Raw genomic sequence first — 27,555 nt, 5'->3', positions numbered from 1 at the left:
TTATTGGAAATTGTTAAACTCTCTAATAATAATACGCATGAAGACTCTATTTCTTCAACTTGTATCACCCAGACCCCAGCCCCTTGTAAGCTTTGTCGTTCGCAGTTGAATAGCTCTTTATTCTCAACAATAGCCTAGACAATCAGGAGGCGGAGCTGAGAGAAGACATTACTTACATAAGTAGGACTACGCTGAGCCTGTCATTGTTGTTGGGCTGCAATCAGACTGAACAGCAAGACCAGGGGTTAGTATATATGTATCTAGGAATCATTAACTTTTTGAGTGTTACTTGAAATAGATATTAGTATTGTTCGATATTTACGGTGCGGTAGATAGCACATTCTGAAGGTAAACTACTGTTTTATGTGTTATAACCACCATAAAAATGCGCATGTAAATTTTCGATTTTACTTATGACAGTTAGTACATTCAGTTATGTTTTACTAACCATTGTGGCTAAAGGCTGGTTCACACTACATCCTCATATCACTGCATTGACGCCACAATAATTCAGTGATCGTCAATGATAACAATGTACATACTGTCACAAACACATCCGCGTTTGCATCAGCAAATACTCCATGCTTTAGTATTACCAATTTTCTTTTTAAATTTTCGCAAAAAAAAAATACATGCTGGAGTAAAATACTAGGCTCTCAGCGACTATCATAAATGGATATGAATAAGTAGCGGGCTCCGCGACCGTGAATTACTATCATCGAAATGGTGCACATTTGAAAGGCAGTCATCAAGATATCCGGAAGGTTTGACAGCTGCAAACTTTCCTGGTGTATGCAGGATGCTTCGTCGATGCTGTCGGTTTATGGTTCACATAATCATCGATGAACGACAAAAATAAAACGCCATTATACGGCGATATAGTGTGAACTAGCATTTAGAGTGGTGTAACACACAAATCCATCATCTGACATGGTGCATTTGGTACGGTATTTTAAACTTTGAAACCTGGAGCAGGGATAATTCAGGGAATTGTTATCCCACTTGCTTGTTAACCAGAGTAGACTCGAATGTAAGCTTTTGCGTTTTCTTTCCTTCTGGCTTACAAAAGATTAAAAAGTTTTGGGTGTAGTTTGCCAAATACACCAGCTTAATTCCATATTTTCAAGTCGATTGGAGTAATAGTTTTTTGAGATATCGCTTAAAGATTGTGGGCACCTCTAATCATCCGAGGAATGAGCTGAGTAAAATGACTGACGGAACACTAGTTTATAATGACATACTGATTGAAATTTGTGGTGATGTTGGAGCAGAAACATATTTTTCCTCTGAAACAAGAGCTTTACACTAAAACTATGCGTTTTTCTATTCATAATAAATCAACACACACTATCAGACTCGGTATACCACAATCGTTATGTTAATTCACTTACCTCCAAAAAACAAATTTTTAAAAGTGCTAAAAAAGCAACTTACTCTATTTGATTGCTAGTTTCTCTAGCTTGAGTTCTACAAGCTTGGAGCTTTTAAATGATGTTCAGTTCCAAAGGAATTATGCTATTCTAAACACTTTGACAGTCGATGTAAAGTTGTCAATATGGTCCAGGTCCATAGGATAAAGAGACTTGGTCATGTGTACAAGGGTAGGTTTCTAACTGTTAAAGGATTTTTCAAGCAGCCTTTTAAAGTGCCCTACTAGAATAATTTGTATGAAATTTTTACTATAGTAAGAGCCGTTTCCATTTGTTTGTCTAAATCTGCAGAGGAAGGTTGGGAGAAGAGATTGCATTTTGCAGGATTAGAACTCATGGCATTTGGTTCATATACTGACCCCTAGGCTCTTCATCCACCTTCAAGAACATCGGAATAGCTGTTCTCATTCTTATTTTTTGCATTTTATCGGCACACCTGATGATTTTTTACATCATCCAAGACTGCCAGTGCACTAGTAAATATACTAACAATAAGAACAATAATAATATTAACAATAGTAATAATATTAATAATAGTGATAATAGTTGACTGAAAGCCTGATCATTGCTGCCCAGGATCAAGCATTAAGAACCAACTATAGGAAGGCCAAGATAGAAAAGTCAACAAATGATCCGAAATGCAGATTGTGCAAACAGAAAGATGAAACAGTGTCCCACATAGTCAGCGAATGCAGTAAGATTGCACAGACAAAATATAAAAGGCGGCATGACAAAGTGGCAAGTGCAGTGCACTGGAGCATATGCAAGAAACATGAGTTGCCCCACACAGAAAAATGGTACGACCACCGTGCAGAAGCTGTATTGGAGAACGAGAAAGTGAAGCTGCTATGGGACTTCAATGTGCAGACAGACAAGGTTATTGAAGCTAGAAGACCAGACCTGATACTAATAAATAAAGAAACCAAACAGTGTCAGGTCATAGACATAGCAATACCTGGAAACACAAGGGTAGTACAGAAGGAAGATGAGAAGATTGGTAAATACAAAGAGCTTGGGTTCGAGATAAACAGACTGCGGAAGGTGAAGACTGGCGTGATACCAATAGTAATTGGTGCACTCAGAACAATATCAATGAGGCATATAGCATACTTGGCGAAGGTGGGAGTGAATATGTCTTTTGAGACTATACAGAAGACGGCCATCTTAGGAACAGCTCACATTTTGAGGAAGGTCCTCTCTTTGCGGAGTTGAGGAAGATGTTGGATTCTTTGGCCTTCTGTTAAGACCAGGACTCAAAATGGACAACAACCAGTCACCTACCACCACACGACTGTGAAGAAAAACTTTTACAACAATAGTAATAATAGTAATAATTATAGTAGTAATAATAGTAATAATAGTAATAACAGTAACAATGGTAATAACAGTAATAACAGTAATAACAGTAACAATGGTAATAACAGTAATAATAGTAATAATAGTAGTAATAATAGTAATTGAAAATGTAATAATAACGAAATTAAAATTTTTTTTTGTAATTTAAGCTTTTTTTTACGAAGTGTCAAGCTGGTGCAGTAGGAAGTGTTATAGATCACACTAAATGTACAAAAAGGGTAAACGGAGCCACAAATTCTAAAACTGGAAAATTTTTAAAGGTTGACTTGCAACAAAATTCACATTACAATTATTTGGTATCAAAAGATTCACCATGTCTTACTCTGTTGTGTTGTAAATGCCAAATATGTGGAAATGTGATTACAAGCTCTTAAAAGCTCAAAAACGAAAAGCCGCCATAGATTAGAATCTCTTTATTTCGATGACGTGACCGCAAAATTTGGTTATCGCCTTGTCACGTATGTTCTCACGTGAATTGAAAGGCCAATACAAAGCTCAACATAAAACTTATCGTAGTACCAGTTTATGACAAACACTTCGGGTTTTACCGAAGACCCCCGTATCAAATATAGATGCTCGCTACTTTACAGTTTTGTTTTGGCCTGGTCTAATTGGCAAGTCGTAATCTGATCATGTGACCCAATACTTTGCAAATAATTTTTGCAGCACTTTTCGATTATCACCGGTGACCAACAGGCTCGTCATGATTATCAGACAATGATATCTACACCTTCGGGGTAAGGTTAAATTGTTTAATGAATTTTTACGGTAAGTTATAAGATATCACTGCGACAAGTGACAGCATTACGAAAACGATAAAACAGACGCGTAAGAACAATAGACATGGTTTTATTGAATGCGTGAAGTATATGTGTGAAAATATTTTGACGAATAAGGTTGCATGAAAGTGTAAACAGAAACCATCTCTCACAACTACATCACATTTGAGCCATTTTGGAAAGGGAATCCAAACTACCGCAGTCTCGTGGGGCTGCAATTTTTTGTTCGTTTTTGAGCTTTGAGAGCTTGTAATCCTATTCCCACATATTTGGCACCTACAACACAACAGAGTAAGACATGGTAAATCTTATTATACCAAATAACTGTAATGTGAATTTTGTTGCAAGTCAACCTTTAAGTTTTCTGGTATTATCCTAGATAGGCATACACCAAGGCAAAAACAGTTGATCAAAGGTGAATACGGAGAGAAGCAATATTGAGTGAGAACAAAGCTTCATTGACATAAAACTGTTAATTTTGTGGCAAACATCAAGCAATGCTGCTTATAGCTAATGGAGTTGAATAATTTAAACGATGCCTATTATACTATCATAGCTCCATGTAAGGGCTCCAGCCCAAATCCTCAAACAAGTGCTTAAAATTGTAAGCAAATTAAATGTATTTTTGTTGTATTTAAATTTTATTACAAGATTTTCATTTTTCATATCGTTAATATGAAACATTGTTTGTGGATCCGACAGGTGTCAAGTGTCAACGCGTCTAAAACACATGTGTCAAACTCACAGCCTGCGGGCCACATCCGGCCCACCTTGTAATCAGATCTGGCCCGCAAGATCATTTTACATTATTGTTATTCGTGGCCCACTGATATGAAGCACTGATGACATAATACTGCACAGAACTACAGATCTTGCAATGCAATGCTTCAGCTGCCTTGCTATGTACTTCTCAGGTCAATTCTCAGGTCACTGAAACAATCTAAAGTTTGTTTCATAATGATATTCCTGTATGTTTTTATATTTATGTTCCAGAAACATTTAGTTTCAGTGTGTTCAATAAATGTTTACCATGTTCGACCCGCGACCTAGATTGTGTTTCGAATTTTGACCCTTGTACAATTGAGTTTGACATCCCTGGTCTAGAATATCGTCTCAGTGTATCAATACTAAGTTTGGCATGTCGAGATTTGATACCTATCATTGACATGTGATAACATTTCTTAATTTTATAAGTTAATAAAAATTGAAACTTTTCCCCTAAAAGTTTAAACATTTGTTGCCCAAAAGGTTATTACTTGTATCTTACTGGCTAATTTTGTTATTGGAGAAAATATTTCATCCGTTTTACAAGTTGAAACATTATAAAGTAAATTTAAATAAGCAATTTGTGGTTCTCATTATAAAGTTATAAATGGTGTTAGCCAATAATAAATTTTCAAGTAAGCTGCACGGTTGACATAGATCTATTTTTATTGCATTGTTGGTTGATACAGTTTAGCTTGTTTTTTTATTGTAAGACATATGCTATTTATAAGGTAAATTTAAATAAGCAATTTGTGGTAACTATATGTACTAACAGAAACAGGTTCCTTAAATAGCTTAGAGCGCGGTGATTATGCTGAACAATAAAAACCATGGAGGCCCAAGCAGTAACGAGCCATTGTAATTAAGGTGCATCGGCATACATTAGCAGGCAGGCTAATCTCTAAATCATTGTCACTAATGCCTGCTGCTATACACTGATGCCTGTGTGACCTTGAGGTAAGCTACTTTATCTATTCTTTCAAGACCGGTCACTCAAAGGAGCTGCAACGTTGGATTCTAGCTTAGGCTGGTGCAGACTATATCTCAGTATGTCCGTGTTAATCACACTATACATGTACTTCGATGACCGTCTGTGATAACAATGTTCATACTATCACAAACCTATCCGCATTTATATCTGCAAAATTTCTACAGCATAGCGTTCTTTTTACACGATGCGGAATGGAAATGATGCAATACTAGTCTCGCAGAAACTGTCATGAAAGAAAATATGCATCGAGCAATCCGTGACAGCCAATCAGCATCGCCGAAGTGATGCACGCTGCACGATCTGTTGTGATGCTAAGCGAACCTTCAGGAAATTTCAACAGCTGCAAATTTTCGTGAAGTATCAGTATTGCCTTGACGATGCCGTCGTTTTACAGTCGACAAATAATCGCTGAGAGGATAACGTCGACGTACGACGATATAGCCTTTACTTGCGCTTGTTGAGCGCTCTAGAAATGTAACAAGATGTTTACGAGTGATAACCGCTTTAGACATTTTTCCACTTGAGTGAACGTTTTGATGAGGTTTTGTCTTACCTTATTGAGTGCTTCAAATTATTATTATCAAGTGTTGGCATTCCAAAAGACCAGTGTCTAGTCTTCATAGAAATATTCCTTTATTGGCTTGTCGAGGAGTAACTACATCCTTTTTAATGCCGGTACAAAAGAAAGGCGATAAGCAAATACGTTTTTTTTGTTAATTCGATTGAGTGCTGGGCCCTCCTTGGATGCTTCTGCTGCAGTTGCTATTGAATGCTAAAAATGTGTGGACCTTCCCTGGAGGTTAGTTGTTTACAACAACAAAGCTAGTCTAGTCAATATATAGGTCATTGGTAGGCCTCTTGCTGACATACACAAGTATCTATGTGCGTACGTATATACAAGCATACATTAGTACGTGCATGCGTATGTGTGTACATACGTGTGTGCGTATGTAAATACGTGCAAATGTATGTACATACATACATACATACATACATACATACATACATACATACATACATACATACATACATACATACATACATACATACATACATATGTACATACAGATATACATACATACATATATATGTATGTCCATACGTATGTATGTACATACATACTTTTATCTGTATGTACGTACATATGTGCATACGTACATATGTACATACATACAAACGCATGTACGTGTGTACGTTTACTATGTATGTACCTATGTATGCACATTTGTACATACGCACATACATACATATGCATGTACATATGTACGTTCGCTACGTATGTACCTATGTATGTACATATATATATATATATATATATATATATACAGTCAAACATGGATAACTCGAACTTCAAGGGACTGAGCAAAAGTGTTCGAATTATCAGAGCATTCAAGTTATCAGAGCACTGTCACAAGTCCATATATTTACTTATTTATTAGTAGATACATGTACATATACAAACTATAATATAAATCAAAAGCACAAATGGCTTGTTTCAAATTAAATGCTTCTAATGTAAAGTTTAAAACGTTTTCATGAAAAAGTATAGAGATTTTTCTATCACTTGAGATTGGTTTGTTGTTTGAGGTGATGTTATTGCCAGGACGTTTTTCAGATTGACATTGGCAAAACTTGATCGTTGTTGAAATGCTCAAAAGAAAAGACATTTTTTTCTTTTGGGGTTTTACCCACGATCAATTTTGCCGTTTTTTTTTGAAGTTTATGCAGATTACCTTACTTTACCTGGGATTCGTTAAGAGCAACACTCCGAAGCAGTTCAATTAGAAGTTTTACGAGGTTTTACGGTACATTCTATATCACTCACGCTTTTTTAATAGATACTTATTGAATGTACACACGTATTCTGTGTTTAGGTCAAACGATGAATAGTTTTTTGTAGCTCAGACAACGTATACGTTTAATTACAACATTTTTTAAGACGTTTTAAACATTCAACATTCCGACGTTGATTCAACACGGAATCAACGTCGGAAAACTATTCATCACGGACTAGCCGAGTCACGCACTCAAGGATTTTCGCCACGCACATACAAAACAACATGCGATTTTTGTTTTGTATGTGCGTGGCGAAAATTCTTGCGCGCGTGACCCGGCTAGCCCGTGCTATTCATCGTATTGCAGTATAAATCAAATTTCACCAAACTTTTAGAAAAGTCGTTGACAAAAATATTTTGCCGATGGTGGTAATAACGACGCTTATGAATTACGAAAAGATGAAGTTTACCTCTATGGCTTTGAATAAAGTGATTTTCTAAAGCGAAAACAACCGTTTCGGTAGCTGTTGGGCAAAAAAACAGTTTGAATTAACAGTGTTGAGTTCGAGTTATCTATAGCAATTTATCATTACGTGGGAACGGACCAAAGGAAATGTTCGAATTAACCATGTGTTCGAGCTATCCGTGGACGAGTTATCCATGTTTGACTGTATATATATATATATATATGTATATATATATATGTATATATATATATGTATATATATATGTATATATATGTATATATATATATATATATATATATATATGTATATATATATGTATATATATATATGTATATATATATGTATATATTTGTATGATTATATATGTATATATTTGTATGATTATATATGTATATATATATATGTATATGTATGTATATACATGTATGTATATATATATGTATATGTATATGTATACGTATATACATATATACATATACATACATATATACATATACATATATATATATAGATATAATATATATATATATGCGCGTACGTACATCTGCATGTATAAACATATGTACTTAAAATCAATAAAACAGACTATAAGTTTAGATAAAACACTTGATTACTATTAGTTTCATGCTTGGTAAGAGCAATCTCCAGTAATCTTGTGATCAATAATCCTCTGAAGATTGCTGAGCATTGTTCAGCGATTTGAAGATTGCTCTTACCAAGCATGAAACTAATAGTAATAAAGTGTTTTATGTAAAGTTATAGTCTGATGGATTTTAACTTGCTCTGATTTTATCATTGAGCACTCTGCTCGGATCTTACGCTTTTACTCATGTATATATGTACCCTACATTTCGGATTATTAACCGCACCTCTATATAAGCCGCGTTTGCTTTATTTTCAAAAAAATGATAATAATAGATAGGCCGAATCTTTTGTATAGGCCGCAGAACTCATGAAAGTGCTTTTTAACACGGCAGCAACTTTGCTCGTTAAAATAACTATTAACCGACGCTTTTTAACCCAGTGCCTAACGGAACAGTACCGTTAGGCACTGGTTCATTTTTTTTCACCCCTAAAGGTGCTTTAACCAAAGATTTTGGTTAATGCGCCCAAGCGGTGAAAGAAAAAACCCACAGAATCGCCGCACCTTTATATAAGCCATATGGCTCAAAACATCAGAAAAAAGTATCGGCTAAGAGTCTGAAAAAGTACATGTATTTGTAACTTTTTATTTGCCTTAAGTATCAAAAAAATGATATTTATTATTACACGCCAAAAGGAAGAAAAAATGAAAAAAATGAAACGGAAATCTTGAATTGTTGAGTAGTTTGAACAAATGTATTATAAAAGTTGGTAATCTAATGGTATTGCAGAGGAGTTGGAATAATGAATTGTAGATTTCAGTAACAGAATGTTCATAAACTCAAACATCTGATGGTGGTTTTAGTGTACAAGTTGTTGTTAATGCACTCACCACGACTTCACAGCCAGGAAGAAGAATGCCTTTATGTACACCCTTCTTTATATCTATTTAGTGGTTCCTTAGCTTTATCAATAAGCTGAGAAAGCTACATAATCCTGCAAGCGTGTCTGAGAGGCTTTGCCTCTCAAAGCCTATCTGGCTTTCTTAGCCCAAGTTCCTATAACATAGTCGGGGGCACAAGAGACGCCTGCATTTACAACACAAGTAGGCATTATTGTGTGTCGATGTGAGTTTGTGCAGGTTGTGCTGAGTGGCACTTTTAGATAGAGGGAGAACAGAGAGAGGTTTTTTAAATTCGAGACGAGGCTTGAGACAATGTTTTGTGAAAATTCAAAACTTGATACACGAAACAGTAAAATAATGAGCATTTGGTGATGATTTCACTACACAAGGACTAGTGCACTTGATATATGAAATTGATAAACCTTTTTTTAAGTTGAATTTTCACCTGGTATAAACGATTAAAATACAAAATTTTAATAGCAAAATGCATGTATTTTTGTAAAAAGTGACACAAACTGCTCTAAAATAGCGAAGTTATATATTTCTAAGAATTTTGAGCTTGATTTATAATGATTATTATAAACATATTGCTTTGTACATGTATATTTTTACCATCTAGTGAATAGGTATCCTGCAACTTTATTTTCCTTCTTCTGCAGCCATGTTTCAACAGCCATGTGCAGGCGCTTTAGTTCTATTTCCTGTCTCGAGTTTGGCAATAGTTAGGTCAAGACGAAATCGATCCGGGATCATACAGGTTGATACTCGCGGTGTTTTGTGTCTTGTTCCACCTCTACTTTTGGATGGAGGTGTTTTATTGTTGTCTAGTTGTTATTATAGATAGCCATGCGTTTGGCCAACTGTATAGTTGGGCAGGCATGTTTTAGTTACGAATTATTAATTGATTGCGTTCTTTTGAGGTGTTGCACTGAATGACACCCTTCGTGGATAAACAACAATAGTTAACAACAACAATGCAGCACATCACATCGCTAATGAATAAATCGTCCAATCAAACTCCGTAAATCGGATTGCTTTTCTCAAAGATTTATCGACATTTCTAAATTTTGGTCTTATTTCTATCTTAGTCCAATTTTATCAAATAGGCAATGTAAACCGACTGGAGGTAAATTATAACTTAACAATTGCATTTTTGTAACTTCACGTAGCCAATCAAATGCAAGCTTTGGTTGAGTTTCATTAAAAAGAATGGAAAATAACTGTTACTACTGCACCGTACTGAGCAGCTCTTCAATATGTACTAAATTTCAAATCTGTATTTGTCAGTAGATCAAACCTTGGGAAAGTTGATACGAATTCAAGAACAGACAATGAGAGCGCATACTTTACCTGAGTTCATAAAGTAACCATTCACTAAAAGGCTTTCTATGCTTTGCATTAAAAAATGTTTGTAAGGGTGACTACTTTCATTGCATTGTTGTAAGTTTACTTTGATTGCATGTTATTCAATCAGCCATATTCATACGGTCTGGTAAACATTCAGAAGCACTTTTTGTTCGAATGATGAGAAACTGCCTGGAAGCATGTGAAATTAGTGCTCTCACCTTGTTGGGTTACTTTGTAGCTACGTGTATATATTCTTATAGCCAATTGCTGCATCAGTATTTGGTTCTTGACTATTGCTTTTTCAGGTGTTATTCTATTTAGCTGTTTGCTTTGTAGGCACCTGCTTGACCGCTGCAGTGTAACCATTTCGTTTGTAAAACTTTCCATTGACAGTGTAACAAACCCTCATGGAGGTGCCGGGCATCGATCCTGGTATACATTCGTAAACACTTTTTGTTCGAATGATGAGAAACTGTCTGGAAGCATGCATAGGAAATTAGTGCTCTCACCTTGTTGGGTTACTACTTTGTAGCTACATGTATATACAGTCAAACATGGATAACTCGAACTTCACGGGACCGAGCGAAAGTGTTCGAATTATCAGAGCCGTTCAAGTTATCAGAGTACTGTCACAAGTCCATGTATTTACTTATTTATTAGTAGATACATGTACATATACAAACTATAATATAGATCAAAAGCACAAATGGCTTGTTTCAAATTAAATGGTTCTCATGTAAAGTTTAAAACGTTTTTATCAAAAAGTATAGAGATTTTTCTATCACTTGAGATTGGTTTGTTGTTTGAGGTGATGTTATTGCCAGGACGTTTTTTAGATTGACATTGGCAAAACTTGGTCGTCGTTGAAATGCTCAAAACAAAAGACATCTTTTTCTTTTGAGTGTTTTACCCACGATGAATTTGGCCGATTTTTCTTGAAGTTTATTCAAAGATTACTTCACTTACCTGGGACTCGTTAAGAGCAACACTCCGAGGCAGTTCAATTAGAAGTTTTACGGTACATTGTTTAACACTCTATCACTCACGCTTTTTGAATGGATACTCATTGAATGTACACACGCATTTTGTGTTTAGGTCAAACGATGAATAGTTTTTTTTAGCTAAGACAACGTGTACGTTTAATATCAACAATTTTTAAGAAGTTTTAAACATTCAGCATTCAGACGTTGATTCATCACGGAATCAACGTCGGAAAACTATTCATCATTTGACTTAAACGCAGAATACATGTACGTTCAACAAGTATCCATCCAAAAGGCGTGAGTGATAGAGTGATATACAATGTACCGTAAAACCTCGTAAAACTTCTAATTGAACTGCCTCGGAGTGTTGCTCTTAACGAATACCACTTTCCTTGCTTCAGAAGGGCGATCGCTAAGCGGATGTTGGGTATAAATCAAATTTCACCAAACCTTTAGAAAAGTCGTTGACAAAAAATATTTTGCCGATGGTGGTAATAACGACGCTTATGAATTACGAAAAGTTGAGGTTTACCTCTATGGCTTGGAATAAAGTGATTTTCTAAAGCGATAACAACCGTATCGGTAGTCCTTGGGCAAAAAATAGTTCGAGTTAACAGTGTTGAATTCGAGTTATCTATAGCAATTTATCATTACGTGGGAACGGACTAAAGAAACCGTTCGAGTTAACCATGTGTTCGAGCTATCCGTGGGCGGGTTATCTATGTTTGACTGTATTATAATAGCCAATGGCTGCATCGGTATCCGGTTCTTGACTATTGCTTCTTACGGTGTTTGTGTTATAACTTTTAGCTGTTTGCTTTGCAGGCATCTATTTGGTTGCTAAGTTGTAGCCATTTTGTTTGTAAAACTTTCCACTAACAGTGTAAAACACATTCATGGAGGTGCCGGGCATCGATCCCGGTACCTCTCGCATGCTAAGCGAGCGCTCTACCATTTGAGCTACACCCCCTCTGATGGACTGATAGAGTACACTTGGAGATTTAAGCATAATTATACTAGTGAATAAATAATAATATGGTTTATTAAGAATGCAGAATACTACCAGAGGTGTCAGGTATTAATCCCTGTACCTCTCTCATGCCATGTGAGCCCTCTATCATCTAAGCTACACGCCCTACACACAGCATATGACTTGAAAAATGCTATGATAAGCATTGCGTGGGTAAAAATATTGCCAATAGGAGTTAGATTGCAATGAGAATAAGGTAAAAAGTATGTTGTTTTAAAATAAAAAACTTGATTTTTATGAAAAAACATGATTTTACAGAAAACAAACATTTTCATAAAAAGTATGTCGTTTATGTCAAATTTTTTAGAAAACTCTTCCATGTTTCTATAATAACTTTTAGACTTAAAGGTCACTTCAGAATGGGTTCAATCCTGTTGCTTTTTATACACTGTTAAGATGTTATTCTTTTCCAAATATTGAGCGCACTTAAAATCCCTAGTTTGCATGGTAAGAGTTGAAGGAAGGGCATTGGTCCTCGAGTCAATGCCCTAGACAAATCAACAGCACAGACTAGCATACTGCTGCCATGCCAAATGACATTCTGACTGATGATTAACAAACTGGTTCATATGACAGAAATTCTAGAGTGTTCCGATAGAGCTTGTTCATATTGCATAGATTTTAAAATGTTCCAAAACATTTCGGTCATATTGCATACATTCTAGAATGTTCCAAAAGATCTTTTTCATATTTTGTAATGCTAGAGTGATCCAATAGACCATGTTTGTGTGACAGAAATTCTAGAATGTTTCAATAGACCATGTTCATATTGCATAAACTCTAAAATGTTCCAAAATATTTCGATCATATTGCATACATTCTAGAATGTTCCAAAAGATCTTGTTTATATTGCATAAGCTCTATCATGTTCTAGCAGATTTTGCTCATATAGTGCATAAATTTCATAATGTTTCAATAGATATTGTTTATTTTGGACATCTAGAAAGTTCTAAAAAACCTTGGATTTTTGCAAACCTCAAGCAACATCTACACAATGTTGTTGCCACTCCAAATAGGGTTCTAACTAAAAACAAAAACTCAGCTCATATGGCAGAAACTCTAGAATATTTTGAGGGATCTTGGATTTTGGCCTGTTCCATAGAACATCTGTACTATGTCAATAATGTGTTTCATAGACATGGAGATTCCACCCCACCCAAGAGGCTGCACTGTGACTAATCGGTTTGTGTCTAGTGAGGATGGAGCTATCAAGATCCCTGCCCTTGTTGTAAAAGATGAAGGCTTCGTCGCCGTGGAGAATGCGATAAAGTCGTACAAGTGGAAGGATGAAGACTTTCTATTGGTCAGCTACCCTAAGAATGGTGAGATACATTCTCCATTGGTTTTAGTTTAGGTAAATACATCAGTACATGTCTTTAAAGGTGAACTTACTGTTGTATTAAGACGTGTACTTACATTAATAGTCGTAAAGAAGGCCTCCATTTTTATTTCCACCTACATGTATATATATTCTGCCTAATACTGTGTAATTCCCCTGGCTTTATCCACTTTTTGTGACTGCCGCGACCACCCCAACTACCTCAGCTGCTAACATAGCCTGAGCCTATCACAAATTCCATCATACAACACTTAATTGAAATTTTAGTAAATTGTATCGGAAAATATTGGTATTTTTTATCATTTGCGACCGTTTTTGATGTTTGAGGTGATTTGCCTGTCAGAATGTTTTAAGATTAAAATTGGCAAATAGTGATTGTGGTTAAAAGCCTCAGAAGAAAATATATGCCGAAGTGATGTCACTAGTTATTATCGTAGCTGTAGTTGATATTGGCTTTTATTAGAAAGTATCGATATTTTTCTATTATTCGCAATTGTTTTTGACGTTTGAGGTGATTTGACTTCCATGATGAGTCAAAATTAAAATCTACAAAACATGATCTCTGTTAAAACGCTGAGAAGAAAAATACTAGCCAAAATGACATCACTATTTGCTATCATTGCCATATATAGTTGATATCGACTATTGTGTTCAAGTTATGTGTCTCTATTCTGTCGGTCTCTTTGCAACTATAGGTGTCATAATAGCACTTTCACTTGATCTGAGCGTTTTAACGGCAACAAATTTTTTTGATTTTAATCCTAAAACACTCTAGCGGTCAGGCTACTTCAAACATTAAAAACAATCGCAAATGACAAAAAATACCGATACTTTCTGATAAAACTTACTAAAATTGTGTGTAAGTTCATATTTAAAGGCTGGTTATATACTTACTAGCTGTAAGCCAGACGATGCCAGAGATTTCCTTGATTAGCAACCAGTGTCAGCAGATGGGTGCTTAAGAGGCTGGTTCATAGGAACCAGATAGAGCTTTGAAACCGAATATTTTATTAAGCTGGTAGAAGACAAAGAAAATCTGCTTGTGAATTTTTGATGGCGTAAAATGTACAAAAGTGGGTTTAACGACACAGTAAGATTTATTGATAGGAACATACGAAATTTTTTACACAAGTAAAGGTCTGTGCCCACTATCGCTCAAATCGTTGATTAGCTGTGCGATTGACCGCAACGATGAGCTGCTATGATGTCATTTTGCGATGAGCCTCCAAGGTAATCGTTGCTAGCGCGATCGTTGCTGCATGTTAGTTAAAAGTAGTCTTTTAACATGTTGAACTTTGACATCAATTATCGCAACTATTAGCATCTTGATTGGCTGTTTGTTGATTGTATCGGATCCAATTTCAACAGTTTTGAAGATTTGTGTCAATACATAATCACAAGCATGGCCAAGAACTGCACCTTTGATGAGTTGAATAATCAGATCATTTACAGATGACAAGATGACCTGAGATAAATCAATGCAATTTCATATTTTCTAATTGGTTGCTGGTTAGCGATCACCTACAGCTAATCGATCATAGTGTCTACACCTTGTCGTTGGTGATGACGTAAAAACAGCTAATCGTTGCAGTCTATCGTACAGCTAAACTTTGATTTGAACGATAGTGTGCATGGGCCTTTACTAAAAGTACACCGTAACCCTGCAAATAACACCATACTTCTGCGGTTGGCAGGAACAAACTTCTTGTGGGAAATCATGACAATGCTGCTAAGAGGAACATCTGAGTATATTCAAGACTTCAAGGCAGTCTGCATGATGGACCTGTTTCCTGTGACCAAGCTTGATACAGACAACCTGTTCGCCTCCCCTAGAGTCCTCAACACTCATTACAGATTAGAGGCTCTGCCAGCTGAGTTTCACGGCAAGAAAACTGTCATTGGTAAGGTTGGTCTTTATATATATCTCCAACTTAAGACACATGTTTGTGTTCTGAGGATCTGGGTTAATTCAATGACTTTTGTTATGTTTCAGTGATGAGAAATCCAAAGGACGTCTGTGTTTCCTATTTCCATCAAGAATCAAAGATGGTAATATGTTTTCAAAATTTATTAGCCTAATTATTGCTGAAAAATAGGTTAAAACAATTGTATCAGATATTTCAGTAAAGTATTTTTAACTTTTTAAAACATTTGATAGTGTTTCAAATATATTTTATTAAACAATATTAGAAATTGTTACAGATATAATTGGATTGTATTTGCAAATGTTCCTAAAATATGCCTTTTCTCACCCAAGCTCTAATTTTTGCAGTGGTGATACAAATTATGGAACCGCCTTTGTGTTTTAGTACCTATTGCCCTATAATGGCTCTCATATTAGTTATATTTGGTCTGGATATAGAAAATTATATATCATTAGAAAGGAAATTTCGTCAGCTGTTGCATTGTTTAATTGCTTTCTGCATCACAAAATAATTCTATTGCTAATGCAGTTAAAGGTGCAACTAGTCAGAGTGTCTCATAACAAGTCGCTTTATCTCAGAAATAGTAGTCTCGCGAATGATGTATAGAATTCCCATAATCTGTAATCTGCTCAGTTTAACAATAATCTAAGACAATAACTGCATTGAGTGCAACATTGTGAGTTACGCAACGTAACCCAAGTGGTATTGAAAAGTCTTTCTGCTCTCAGTAAAAGTCATTCTAATAACCTTTTGTCAGACACTATTTAATAGAAATGACAACTGTACAGTAATTCTCTAACAACTTTCAGTAAACCTCTAATAGTATTTTTATAGAAAATATGATGTGGTATCAATTTAAGTTCATCAAAAAGCCAACACTGTGACAATTCAAATGATATATAATTCTTTATAATAATGTAAATTTTCGATTGTAGAAAAACAAACACAACTCACAATTCATTGCTATGTGATGAAAATTTGAAGCGGTTCCATATTTTGTATCACCACTGTATATGTATACACTAATATATATTCCTATATATATGCATATATATATGCATATATACTATAAAACCTCTAATTGAATGCCAGGGTACTCCATCTTTCAACTCTCCATCTATAGTGACGGTCAATTGAAGGTGGAGTTGTATTTTTCAATTGGCTTGTCAGAGTTGAAGGAAAATAAGTTTAGCCTTTTTTCGGGTGAAGTAAATGTCGCCTATATTTTGCCCTTTTTTGCAATGGAGCAATGTTAAACCTTTTGGATGCAATAAATCTGCTAACTTACCTTTAATTTGTCAAAGATCTCTAAATAAATTATGCATTGGAAAGCCAGGAGATATCTCTACCAGTTAGTATCTATTGTTTGCAATTAATCTGCAATGATATTATAGCCTGTGCCTTGCTTTGCAATTTGTTAGAGCTTTCATCTTTATTTCATTTTAAATTTGAAAGCATATTTTTGTTTTATACTTATATTTAACAACATTAGAAAAGCTCCTTGCACCCAATGATATGTTTGCTACAGTTTTCATCCAAAACTAGCTTTTTATGTGCTATAGAGGAGGCGTTATGAACGTCGATCCAAACTTTACTCTTATTGCCAACGGCTAATTTGAGTAAGCTAGTTAGTAAACTTATTAGTAAACTTACTAATAAGAGTCGTGAGAGCAAGCTTTAGTGACTTGCATAAAACGGACCGGTGGGCGTCAGGGTGGCCTAACAGTAGCAGCTTTGACTGTCAACCATGGGGTTGGTGGTTTGAGTCCTGCTTAATGACAAAAAGCTCTCGGCAAGCTTTCAACCCCACATTGCTGGGTCTTTTGGATCTAGACAATAACTTGGAGGCCCGTGTATCATACTGATAACATGGGCACGTTAAATATCTACCTCTGCCTTTGCACATTGGGCAAGTGAGATGGCTTCCTGGCTCTGCCAGACTGAACATGTTGCAGTCATCCCTTCAGGTTAATCTGACAGTTCTGGAAGTGGTAAATACTAAGAACTGGGTCACCCGTTCTCTACCATACTGTTCGACCCAAGCATGCATCGCTAAGAAACAAGTCATCGTCAATTTCTGACAGACAGCAAGCCGACAACGTGCCATGGTATGCAAATTTTCACCCAAACAGTGACATATATGACCCAATAAATCCATCAGTCTCGCATAGCTTAATTGATAAGATACTTGCTTGGCAAATGAGAGGTTCCGAGATCAAATCCAGCATGAAACGAAAGTTCGGACACACAGAATCCCACACAAACTTGAAGATTTATACATATAGATATGCGTATACTTGTATATATATACGCATATATATGCGTATATATACAGGTTGATGTTCTATGTTTATGTTCAAAAGTAATTCTGCTACTAAACATAAATAAGATAAACTAAAATTTAAAGCTACAAAAGAACTTCACATCAATATAGTAATAAGTGAGTAATTGGTTAGACTAAAACTTATCTGGAATGTAAAATTTTTGTTTACTATTAATCTATTTCGTGGCGTTGATCATCCCGTGTCTTTGTTCAAAATCAAAGACACGTGACAAGTGACACAGTGAAACAGGTTTGTAGTAAAGAAAGATTTGATTTTCCAAATAAGTTTCAGCCTACATATAAACAAATATATATACATACATATTTGAAAAAATATTAAGAAGAAAGTAAACCTTTAGTAATTGCCGTACAAATTTGTTTCGTGCCATGCACTCATCAGACGCAGTTGGACTAAAATATATATATATTTCTATATACATATATTTTTATATACATATATATTTTTATATATATATATATTTCTATATATATATATATTATATATATATATGTTTCGTATGAATAAATGTTCTTTGTTTAGGTGTTTTTTTTTGTTGTCATTATGAATGTGTTAACTTTCAGTTGCTTCTGGTTAATATGAGCATACTCAGTCCAAAACATGTCCTTGACCTTTTAGTTATAGTTTGATAGGGTCAAATGAAGACCAAATGAAATAATGTAGTTTTTATTCTGCATTCTTTTAAATATAGTAAGACCATAGACTTTGGAGGTCACGAAATTTGTTCTCTAAAATGAAGACAATCTAACGATACAAAATTGAGCAGAGATATATCAGTTTTAGAATCTCATAGTAGTCTGTACTCAGAAACACCACTTGTGATGACAATAAAGGCATAACAAAGTTGAAGTGATCTCTCTGTCAAACAGGCTTATGCTAGTCTGTACTCTGACCCGCCGTGTTCTAACTAGAATTGCTATAATACAAACTGTGTTTGAGAAAAAGACCGCATTGTACTAGATTTGAAATTACGGCTTTCAGCATGCTAGCCCAGCCCACTGTCATCTGCGCTAAGCAATTGGCCATTAGCATAGCAGAATACTTGTATGTATAGCTATTATGCCTAATGATCTCTTACGGCACGCCGGACCGATAAAAAGTAATGTATTTTTTATCCTATGAAAAATAGCATTTGTCATAGATTAGATTTGTTGCCTTTGTTCTAGGAATTCCCAAAGCCCGGAAATGAGAACGCGACCCTTGAGATGACTTTACACGAGTACATGAAGATTTTCCTCTATGGACAAGACATGCCGTTTGGTAACTTCTTTAAATATATTGAGCACACGTGGACTCTGAGAAACAAACCAAATGTACATGTGGTTTTCTATGAAGAACTGGTACAGGTTAGTAAGCAACTTTCTTGTGCTGGTTCTTAAAACTTATGCACTTTCTCCTAATTACAATGAATCAGCAAGCATGAGTGATATTCTAAGTTGAGTGAACACATTGGACAGTTTGAAAAAGATAAAAATAAATTTTCTTATTCGTATTTTCCCATTTTATCATAGTGGTCTTTATATAGAGAATTTCATAATAGGGAACATTTTATAAAAAATAGAAAAGTTGGAGACATTATTTTAACTCTTTCCTTACCGCATTAAATTCTGACCGAACGATTATTCTGACCAAATTAATTCAGACGGATTTTCGAAAAACCGATACATCGCTAGTATTTAAGCAATATCTCGAGAATAAAAATAGATATCGTTTTACTGCAAACTGCATCTTATTCAAAACAAAATTTTCTACAAGATGAATATAAAATTGTTTAGTGAAAACCATTTTCGCAAACTTTCTTTGCGTTGAACGAACACAGTGTGTTTCTTATTGCCACAACAAAAATGATCTGATTTTCTCGTTTTAAAGAATAATTGGAAATGGAATTTTTGAGCCAAAAAATTTTCTATTGGTTGCACGTAATTGGCAACAAGGTTGTTTCATTGGAGCCAAAATTTTATTGGTCTAGCTTGTAGTGTGTAATGTGTGGGCTTTGTAATGAAAAGAAAAGTGAAACCCTATTGATCAGTCGATACATCGGCTTACGGTAGCGAGAGTTAATAAAACTTACTAAAGTGTTAAAAAACCATTTCTTCTCATTATTAAAACTGCAACATATTTCAGTTGTTTAGAAATATTTAGGCCTATAAAAGGTGGTCAGAAAACATATGTGACAGGTTGTATTATTTTCAATACATATGAGGCATTTCATATAGTGAACAATGGGCTCCCAAAGTGAAAATTGTCAATGTGCCTTAGACTTTTGTGAAGTCAAGCCATTTCAAACATTCATGAAAATATAATGTTTGTAGCATGCGGTTGCTATTTTCTTCCTAAATGTCAACAAACAATGCTGTTTAAAATTCAATCCATCTTCTTTGTAAACAAATTTTTCAATTTTTTGCGATGACTGTATTTTAGGGTAATTTGCTTCGATTTCAATTTCGAAAACAGTTTTGAAAAGCTGCGAATTTTCTCAATTACACAAGGCAAAAAATTATTTTGTGCTTTGATCTCATTTGTATTGAAAATGGTATGACCTGTCACATGTGCAAAAGTCACAAACAAGAAAAGAAGTGAGGCAACTGATGAGCAAATTCTAAGATTCCTTTACAAACAAAAATAAACAAGAAAAAAATTCAGGCTTTTTTCACAAACACCTTTTTAGCGCTTTTTTACTGACTGGTTGATAAATGGGTATCAATGATATCGTAAACAACTTTGGAAGGCCTGTTAAAATTGGTGCTGATTTAAAATTTTACAGTGAGTATAATTACCAACTTTTTACTTGTTTTTTTTAACATAATTTACGTAATTTTATAACAAAACATCATTTTTCACTAGAAATTACTACAAGTTTTGAATTACAACCGTCCAAACATATGCAATAAAAAGAAATGTTCTTTTTTAGGAATAAGCTAAAATTATGCAAAAAGACAAAGACTAAAAACCAACTAAAATGACAAAATAATGTTGGCATTATTTATAATTAAGATCTTAAAGATTTGCAGAAAAAATGAAAACAAAATCCACAACTTGGCTATGCCTGCTAATTTATTACTGTGCAGATACAAGTTGTCATTTCAAGTAAGTATAAGTATAAGTCACTTTCATTGTAAGTGTAAGTATCGCAATGAAGCAGATAACTCCATGTATAGTGCATCTGCGCTTTACCATACATGTAGTTCTCCAAGCATGTGAATTCTTGTTTGAAACAATTATTCCTGAAGCTTCGCTTTCTACCGATAGACAGGGAAATCATTTCCATTGCTCTGCAGCAAGTACGTTTAAATGCCATTCTAAACTTGAACTCAACATAAAAGTAGTGTCCATTTTTTCCAGTCAAGATATTGACATAATTCGACCAATACAGCGGTCCCAAGTGTCTATCAATAGTAGACAACTCTAAAAATTTGCTGTACTTTACTGTTTTCTTAGGATCCAGTGAAGGCCATCACTAAGGTGAATGATTTCATGGGAACTGGTAGATCCCCTGAGATGATTGCTCAAATCGCTGACGTGACGACCTTCTCTAAAATGCAGCCAGCAAAGACTCAACAAGGTCATGACAATACCGCACTGCTGAATGTGGTGAGTTTTCAACTAGCATTAAAATGATCACAATGAAAGGTAGAATCAAAATATTATTTATGTAGTATTATTTTATAAGTGTATAAGTATTATTTAAGTATTTTACTGCATTGCTTTATAAGTATTTTATAATATTATTTTTAAAATTACATTATAATTTTATAAAATTTAATACTTATATATTATAAGTATAATATTTTATACATAATATTTTATAACATGTTTTATAATACTTATAAAATATAATACTTAAATTTTATTTGTTACTTTATATATATTTTATATATTTCATTTTATAATTATTTTATTTTGTATTTGGCCGATTATTTTGTGAGTAAAAAATTAAATAGTTGAAAAAACTTTTATGACGTGGTCGTGGCCTAAAATCCCTGACCTGTAGACAGTGCAATTCACAAATTGGGTTCAACTCTCAAAAAGGCAACTCGGGGTGACAGTAAGGGCATCCAAAGTTAATCGATCTCTCTGTCAAACAGGCGCATACTAGTCTGTACTCTGACATGCCATTTTCTAACTTGAGTTACAAATCCTCACTGCAATAACAGCTGTGGTTGAGAAAAAGAGTGCGTTGCACTAGATTTGAACTTACAAATCTTCAGCATGGTAGCCCGGCTGCTCTCACCTCCACCAAGCAATTAGCATAGCAGATTAACTATACGTATACTTATTATATCTAAGGATCTGTTACGGCATGCTGGACCGACAGGGTAGTGGTTTATGCTATAATAAGTGACATGTCCTGCCTTTTGCCGTCCGAAGTCAGCGTTGGAGGTTAAAATAAAAAATTGTTTGTACAACTCTCAAACTTTGACAGTCAACTTAGTATCCCAGCGGTCTAACGCGTTCAGTAATTGACCTCTTTCCGGTTCTTCAGATTAATTGTGCAGATTTATATTCATTATGTTTAATAGAAGAGAGAGTGAGTGGAAATAATGGTGATGAAGTTAAAAAAAGACCATTCGTTGGTAATTCTCCCCAGCAAACTTGACGGTGTCTCATGACACGCAAGACCGCTAGGTTTAGAGGTTACGACAAAATGTACATTAAAAAAATCTTAAATATTAAAGATAAAATATATTAATAATTTAAATATAAGGTTGAATTAGTGATTAAAAATCATTCCAGTCCATGAAATATGTTTTACTTTTTGCATTTTTTCAGATTTAAATTCTTTTATTTTTACTTTTTTATACAAATTCATCAGAGACAAAAAACAGAGAAACATTCTTCAAAGCTATTTCCTTGTTTAATAATATGTAAACCATTCTTATTTTATTATAACTTAGTTAATCCTTGTAGTCTTCAAATAAATGCAGCTAGTTTAAACATATTATATCTATCCAAACTAAAGAAACTTGTCTGTAATGTTAATATTTTTTTCTTAGCATTGTAGTTTGTCATTTCTGTATACCATTTAATTCTTAAACAAATTTGCCTTTGCCTACATTAAAGTTCAATTATATATATGACGAACTTCTAATTTTGGCAATTTAAAAATTAAACTCTCTTGGTAAATGTATAAATTGGAACCAACCTCTACGATGCCTACTTAAAGGTACCCTCACTCTCTATATTAGCAGAGCTAGCAGTTTCTCTAAACCCTACCTTGTCTAGCGCTGTGAAAAACTTGTTGATTTATAAATTTAGGTTTAGGGTCTATAAAACTTATAAAAATGTATAAATAATAAAATAGATATATAAATACTAAAAAATATTAAAAAATATATTAATATTACATAAATATTAAAGAGTATGTCAACCATCAAATAGTAAGGTTTAGAGACTTTCCTTCAGTATTCTCTATTAGATAATCTGTACTATAATAGGAAACACGGCGGTTCGTTTTTTCAAACGCACGGCTTGAGGTTGGGGAAAAATATTGCCTTGTACCAGATTTGAAACCATGACATTCAGCCTTGCCACCATTACCCCTGGCCGCCTTGCATAATCTTAGAATTATTGTGTACATACTTATTCTCTGTGCGTTATTGATGCGACTGATGATCTCTCACAGTTTTTCTTTTACACTGACATGGTACTTGTCTGTCTGTATGTCTGTCTGTCCGCAGCCATGGTCAGAGGTTGAAATAAAATATTGTTGTAAGCGAGATTCGTTCGCACAACATTCAGTTTGGTGCACCTGCACGCTAACACCTGTCTCATCAGCATTGTTGCATTTTAGAATAACTGTGCAGATAATTTTTTTCTGTGCTAAATCAGCGGAACCTCCCAGCTCTCACACAGTGGACTAGACTGCCAGGATACTAGTGATTAATTACAGGTTGAAAAATATTGAATAACGAAAATATATGTATGAGTAATCCCTCCACGGTTGAACATGTCTGCTTAGCAATTACTGCAAGCAGAAGCTGTTGGGTTTTTAAGAGTGTAGTTGTACAAGCAATATTTTTGTGATTTTGTCTGGAAATGTCAGAGTTCAGTGACTAGGGAGCCTAGATGACTGGAGACATGTCTAGTTGCAAAGTTGCTGCCTTCCTCCGGCGACTTTTCTAGAAATTGAACCCCAAGTTTTCATTTGTACTTCAGACCTGCTAGCCGCTAGGCAATGGCTACTCTCTTTCTGAGTAACCACGACAGCATTTCTAATTTCAACATAGCCAAAAAAACTAGTAACCAAAATGCTAGTGGGTTGTTCAACTAAAATAGCAAACTATTAACTAAATATGATTTGATAAAAATAGTTTTTTTAAACAAAGAAATGTTGTAGGTTTTTCTTGTGCTAAAGCAATAGTGAATATTGGCTAAAAAGACTTTATTTTTACTTTTTTTACTAAAATAAAATGTAAAAAAATGTAAAAGAATTAGCAGCCATTTTACTTAGACTGTTGCCATTTTACTTTGGCAACAGTGTAAATAAAATGGCAAATATTATTATGATAAATTACAAAATTAAAACGTACATGAGCAAGCATACTTTTGACTAACAGAGTCATTTTAAAAAATATTTTTACTATGGCTTTTGTACCAGTAGTGTGAACGGGCTCGCTAAAATTAAATTTAATTAAATTTTTAATTACATTAAACTAAACTATATTTAATAAGATTGAATTAAAGGGGTTTCAATGTGACTACTGTCATTTTTATTTCTTAATATTTGTGACCTCTCATGTGAAAATCAACCAAAATGAGGGATTTTCAGATTTTGAGTTAGTAACACAGCCAGATGCAGAATTTCGTGGAGAACTTAAAGCATTTCGAATTTTTGAGTTAGCTTAGGTAGTTCATGAGATATTGCGAATTTTGGAAGGCACGTCAGCAAAATCTGAAACGGAGAAAATCGCAAATAAAGACGCGACACACAGAAATAGGTTGTTTACGTTAGGTTATCCTTGAATACGGCCATTTGTATTTCACTGACTGAGGTGAAACTTGGTCTCTAGGGTAGGTAAGCAAGCTGAAACAGTTGGTGTACACCATTTTAAAGTCAGGACAACAGAAGATTGGTAAACCCTGCTCTAAAATTGAAAAAAATTGGACATTTTTACGCATCCGTACTTTACACTAACCGCACATTAGGAATAAGATGAGAAGCTCCTAGGTATATCACCACTAACTGATAGGCTTCAAGATTTAACATCACATCTGAAATCCATACTGAGGTTTATTTTGCCAAAATGTGAGTTTAAAAAAAACAAGGGATATCAGACCCAAAACCACGATTACATTCCTACTCACATCTGACTCAGAAAAAGGCCAAAATCTGACTGAAAATAGCCATGTGCTCCCCAATAAACCTAATGCAAACTTCGAAGCTTCATTACTAACAATAGTGAATGCCGACTTTTGGTCGATTTTCACGCGAGAGGTCACATTTTATAACATGTTATGGTGTTAAAAGTGTTAAAAATACTGATAATTTACAGCTGAGAATGGATGAGACAGCTCTGAAGAGGACTCTGGCACTCATGTTCAGGAAGGGTGAGTTTACGTCAGCATCAAAGTCAAAATAACTTTAGCCTACTGATTAGAGTATTACGCCTCATAAGTATGGATCTTATTCTTCATCTTGATTTTGGTGAGGTCAAGGTCAAACCACTAGTAAAACCTTTAGAGAGTGGGATAATGCTTGCCTCAACGATATGGAGATAGAAAACATGTAAAAATGTATTTGCTTGTTATTGGGCAAAGCATTCAAGAAAATACTGACTGCAATATTAGAGCCGCAGTTCTTTTCATCATTTTCAAAGATGAACAGCAAAATATTTGAATTATTGAATTGGCATTGAGTTCTACTAAAATGCCTTCTATTAGGAATGCTGTTAGAACTGAACTCCATTCTGTCGTTCAGTCTTGCAGTCATGCTAGACTGATAGACTAAGGCAGCGCAAATTCAAGTTAAATTAAATCCAACTTCAAATTTATTGTAAACTTTGCTAGTCAAACTACTAAAGCGTTTTGGTTGTTTTTAATAGAATATTTAAATTCAATTTCCGTAATAGTTTTAATGTTGGGTAATTATTTTAATAATTATGATATTCACATGAAAATGATTATTTTCTAAAAATGTCTCAAGTCATATAGGCAGTAATATTGGTTACATAACCTGTATCAATAAATCACACTCTGACACTGTATATGTCTGTTAGTCCGCATAAACTTTATGTGTGTCCACATTTTTATCTGATTTTATCCAAACTTCACACGCATATTCTCAGTGCTTCCCGTCAGGTCACCAACAATATTCGGTTTTAAAACTCTGTCTGGTTTCCATGAATCAGGCCCTTAAACACCCACCTGTGGTCTATCTGACTAAAGATGAGATGAATCCTGGACATCGCTAGGTTTGCTGCTAGTAGGTTTTATCTGGCAGCTAGAAACTTCCTTTTTTTAGTGAGTTAGTTTCCTTGCAAGGTTGGATAACTCTGTGACAGTTCCTCTCATATGATTTTCATGAGTAGAAAATTTAGCAAAAATTGAATAATGCACCAGATAAACCTTTATGTCGCAACCGGCTCCAAATTGCCTTCTTCAAAACATTAAAAAACTTTCTGACAAATTTCTATTAGCAAATTTGGTAAAAAATAATATGAAAATGTGTATGTTTCAGAAACAAAAGTCAGTCAAATTCTGCACTGAAGCACATAATATTTTGTTTTAAATTATTATTACATTTGAGCAAAAAAGATATCCAGTATTTTATCGAAAACCAGATTTAAATAAAAAACAGTTGTAAGCATTGATCTCTAGAGTCTTAAGTAGTAAAACTAGCTTGCTATTATTGAGGTATAAGGAGAGAGCAAGAAGCATGGCATATTTTCCTGTTTCTTTAGACATGATACAAAATTAGTTGGGATCAAAAACAGTGTTACATACTGCATATGGAATGTTCCAGAAATGTTTACTAATGATTAGAAGTTTTATATGGCAAGTTATACTGAATATTCTAAAATTATTCACCAATGGTTGGGCTCTCCTTACTGGTAGTTTTACAGAGCATTTTTAAAATATCAACTAACAGACCTTCTTTACTGCTAGTGTTACGGAATGTTCTGTAATCACACAGTAGTATCATGTTGATTTAGAAAATCCTACCATTAGGACACTCATGCGGGGGATTTGACAATTATTACAGGAAAAGTTGGAGACTGGAAGGACCAATTTACTGTGGCTGACAATGAGCTCTTCGATGCCTTTTTGGAGCAGTGGACCGGCGGAAAAGATATACCTTTTATCTATGAGTGAAATGCTTGCACACATCACTTTTTTGAAAAAAATTTCACAAGTCAACGCTTTAGCAGTATCTAAGTTTCCGTTGCTCTATTTTACATATTGCATTATTATTATTATTGTTGATATTCTTACAGAGGTCAGTAAATGGGAAATCCTTGCTTACTAATGCTGATATGAACAGTGATTTATATTTTAGAGCACTTCTTTTCCTCCTCAATAAATATACCAACACAGAAACCA

The 27,555-nt window shown here is 34.6% G+C and overlaps 1 protein-coding gene and 1 non-coding gene across 3 annotated transcripts; one reads left to right on the top strand and one right to left on the bottom strand.

Annotated features, from left to right (window-relative positions):
* Positions 1–239: 239 nt before the first annotated feature.
* On the top strand, positions 240–27,555 carry LOC137398650 (sulfotransferase 1C2A-like). Of its 2 annotated transcripts, none has more exons than XM_068084834.1 (8): positions 240–244; positions 13,546–13,731; positions 15,443–15,649; positions 15,742–15,797; positions 19,182–19,361; positions 21,454–21,606; positions 25,509–25,563; positions 27,218–27,555. In XM_068084834.1, exons 2-8 carry the CDS (start codon positions 13,548–13,550, stop codon positions 27,325–27,327), a joined length of 945 nt encoding a protein of 314 aa, XP_067940935.1. In that variant the 5' UTR covers positions 240–244; positions 13,546–13,547; the 3' UTR covers positions 27,328–27,555. The 2 variants fall into 2 exon arrangements, with proteins under 2 accessions (XP_067940935.1, XP_067940936.1); XM_068084835.1 differs by lacking the exon at positions 240–244 and adding an exon at positions 5,329–5,377.
* Trnaa-agc (transfer RNA alanine (anticodon AGC)) lies at positions 12,277–12,349 on the bottom strand. The gene has a single exon. It is a non-coding gene; the product is annotated as a tRNA-Ala (tRNA).

The sequence above is a fragment of the Watersipora subatra genome, chromosome 6 (genome assembly GCF_963576615.1).
Source record: "Watersipora subatra chromosome 6, tzWatSuba1.1, whole genome shotgun sequence".
In the NCBI taxonomy this organism is placed as follows: Eukaryota; Metazoa; Bryozoa; class Gymnolaemata; order Cheilostomatida; family Watersiporidae; genus Watersipora; species Watersipora subatra.
This window is presented reverse-complemented; position numbering and strand designations above follow the sequence as displayed.

Bases quoted from the DNA above. Each gene is read 5' to 3' on its own strand.
- LOC137398650 (XM_068084834.1), top strand. From the start codon at position 13,548: ATGGAGATTCCACCCCACCCAAGAGGCTGCACTGTGACTAATCGGTTT. The intron at 15,650-15,741 runs GTAAGGTTGGTC...GTTATGTTTCAG, and splicing joins CGGCAAGAAAACTGTCATTG to TGATGAGAAATCCAAAGGAC. The intron at 19,362-21,453 runs GTTAGTAAGCAA...CTGTTTTCTTAG, and splicing joins TCTATGAAGAACTGGTACAG to GATCCAGTGAAGGCCATCAC.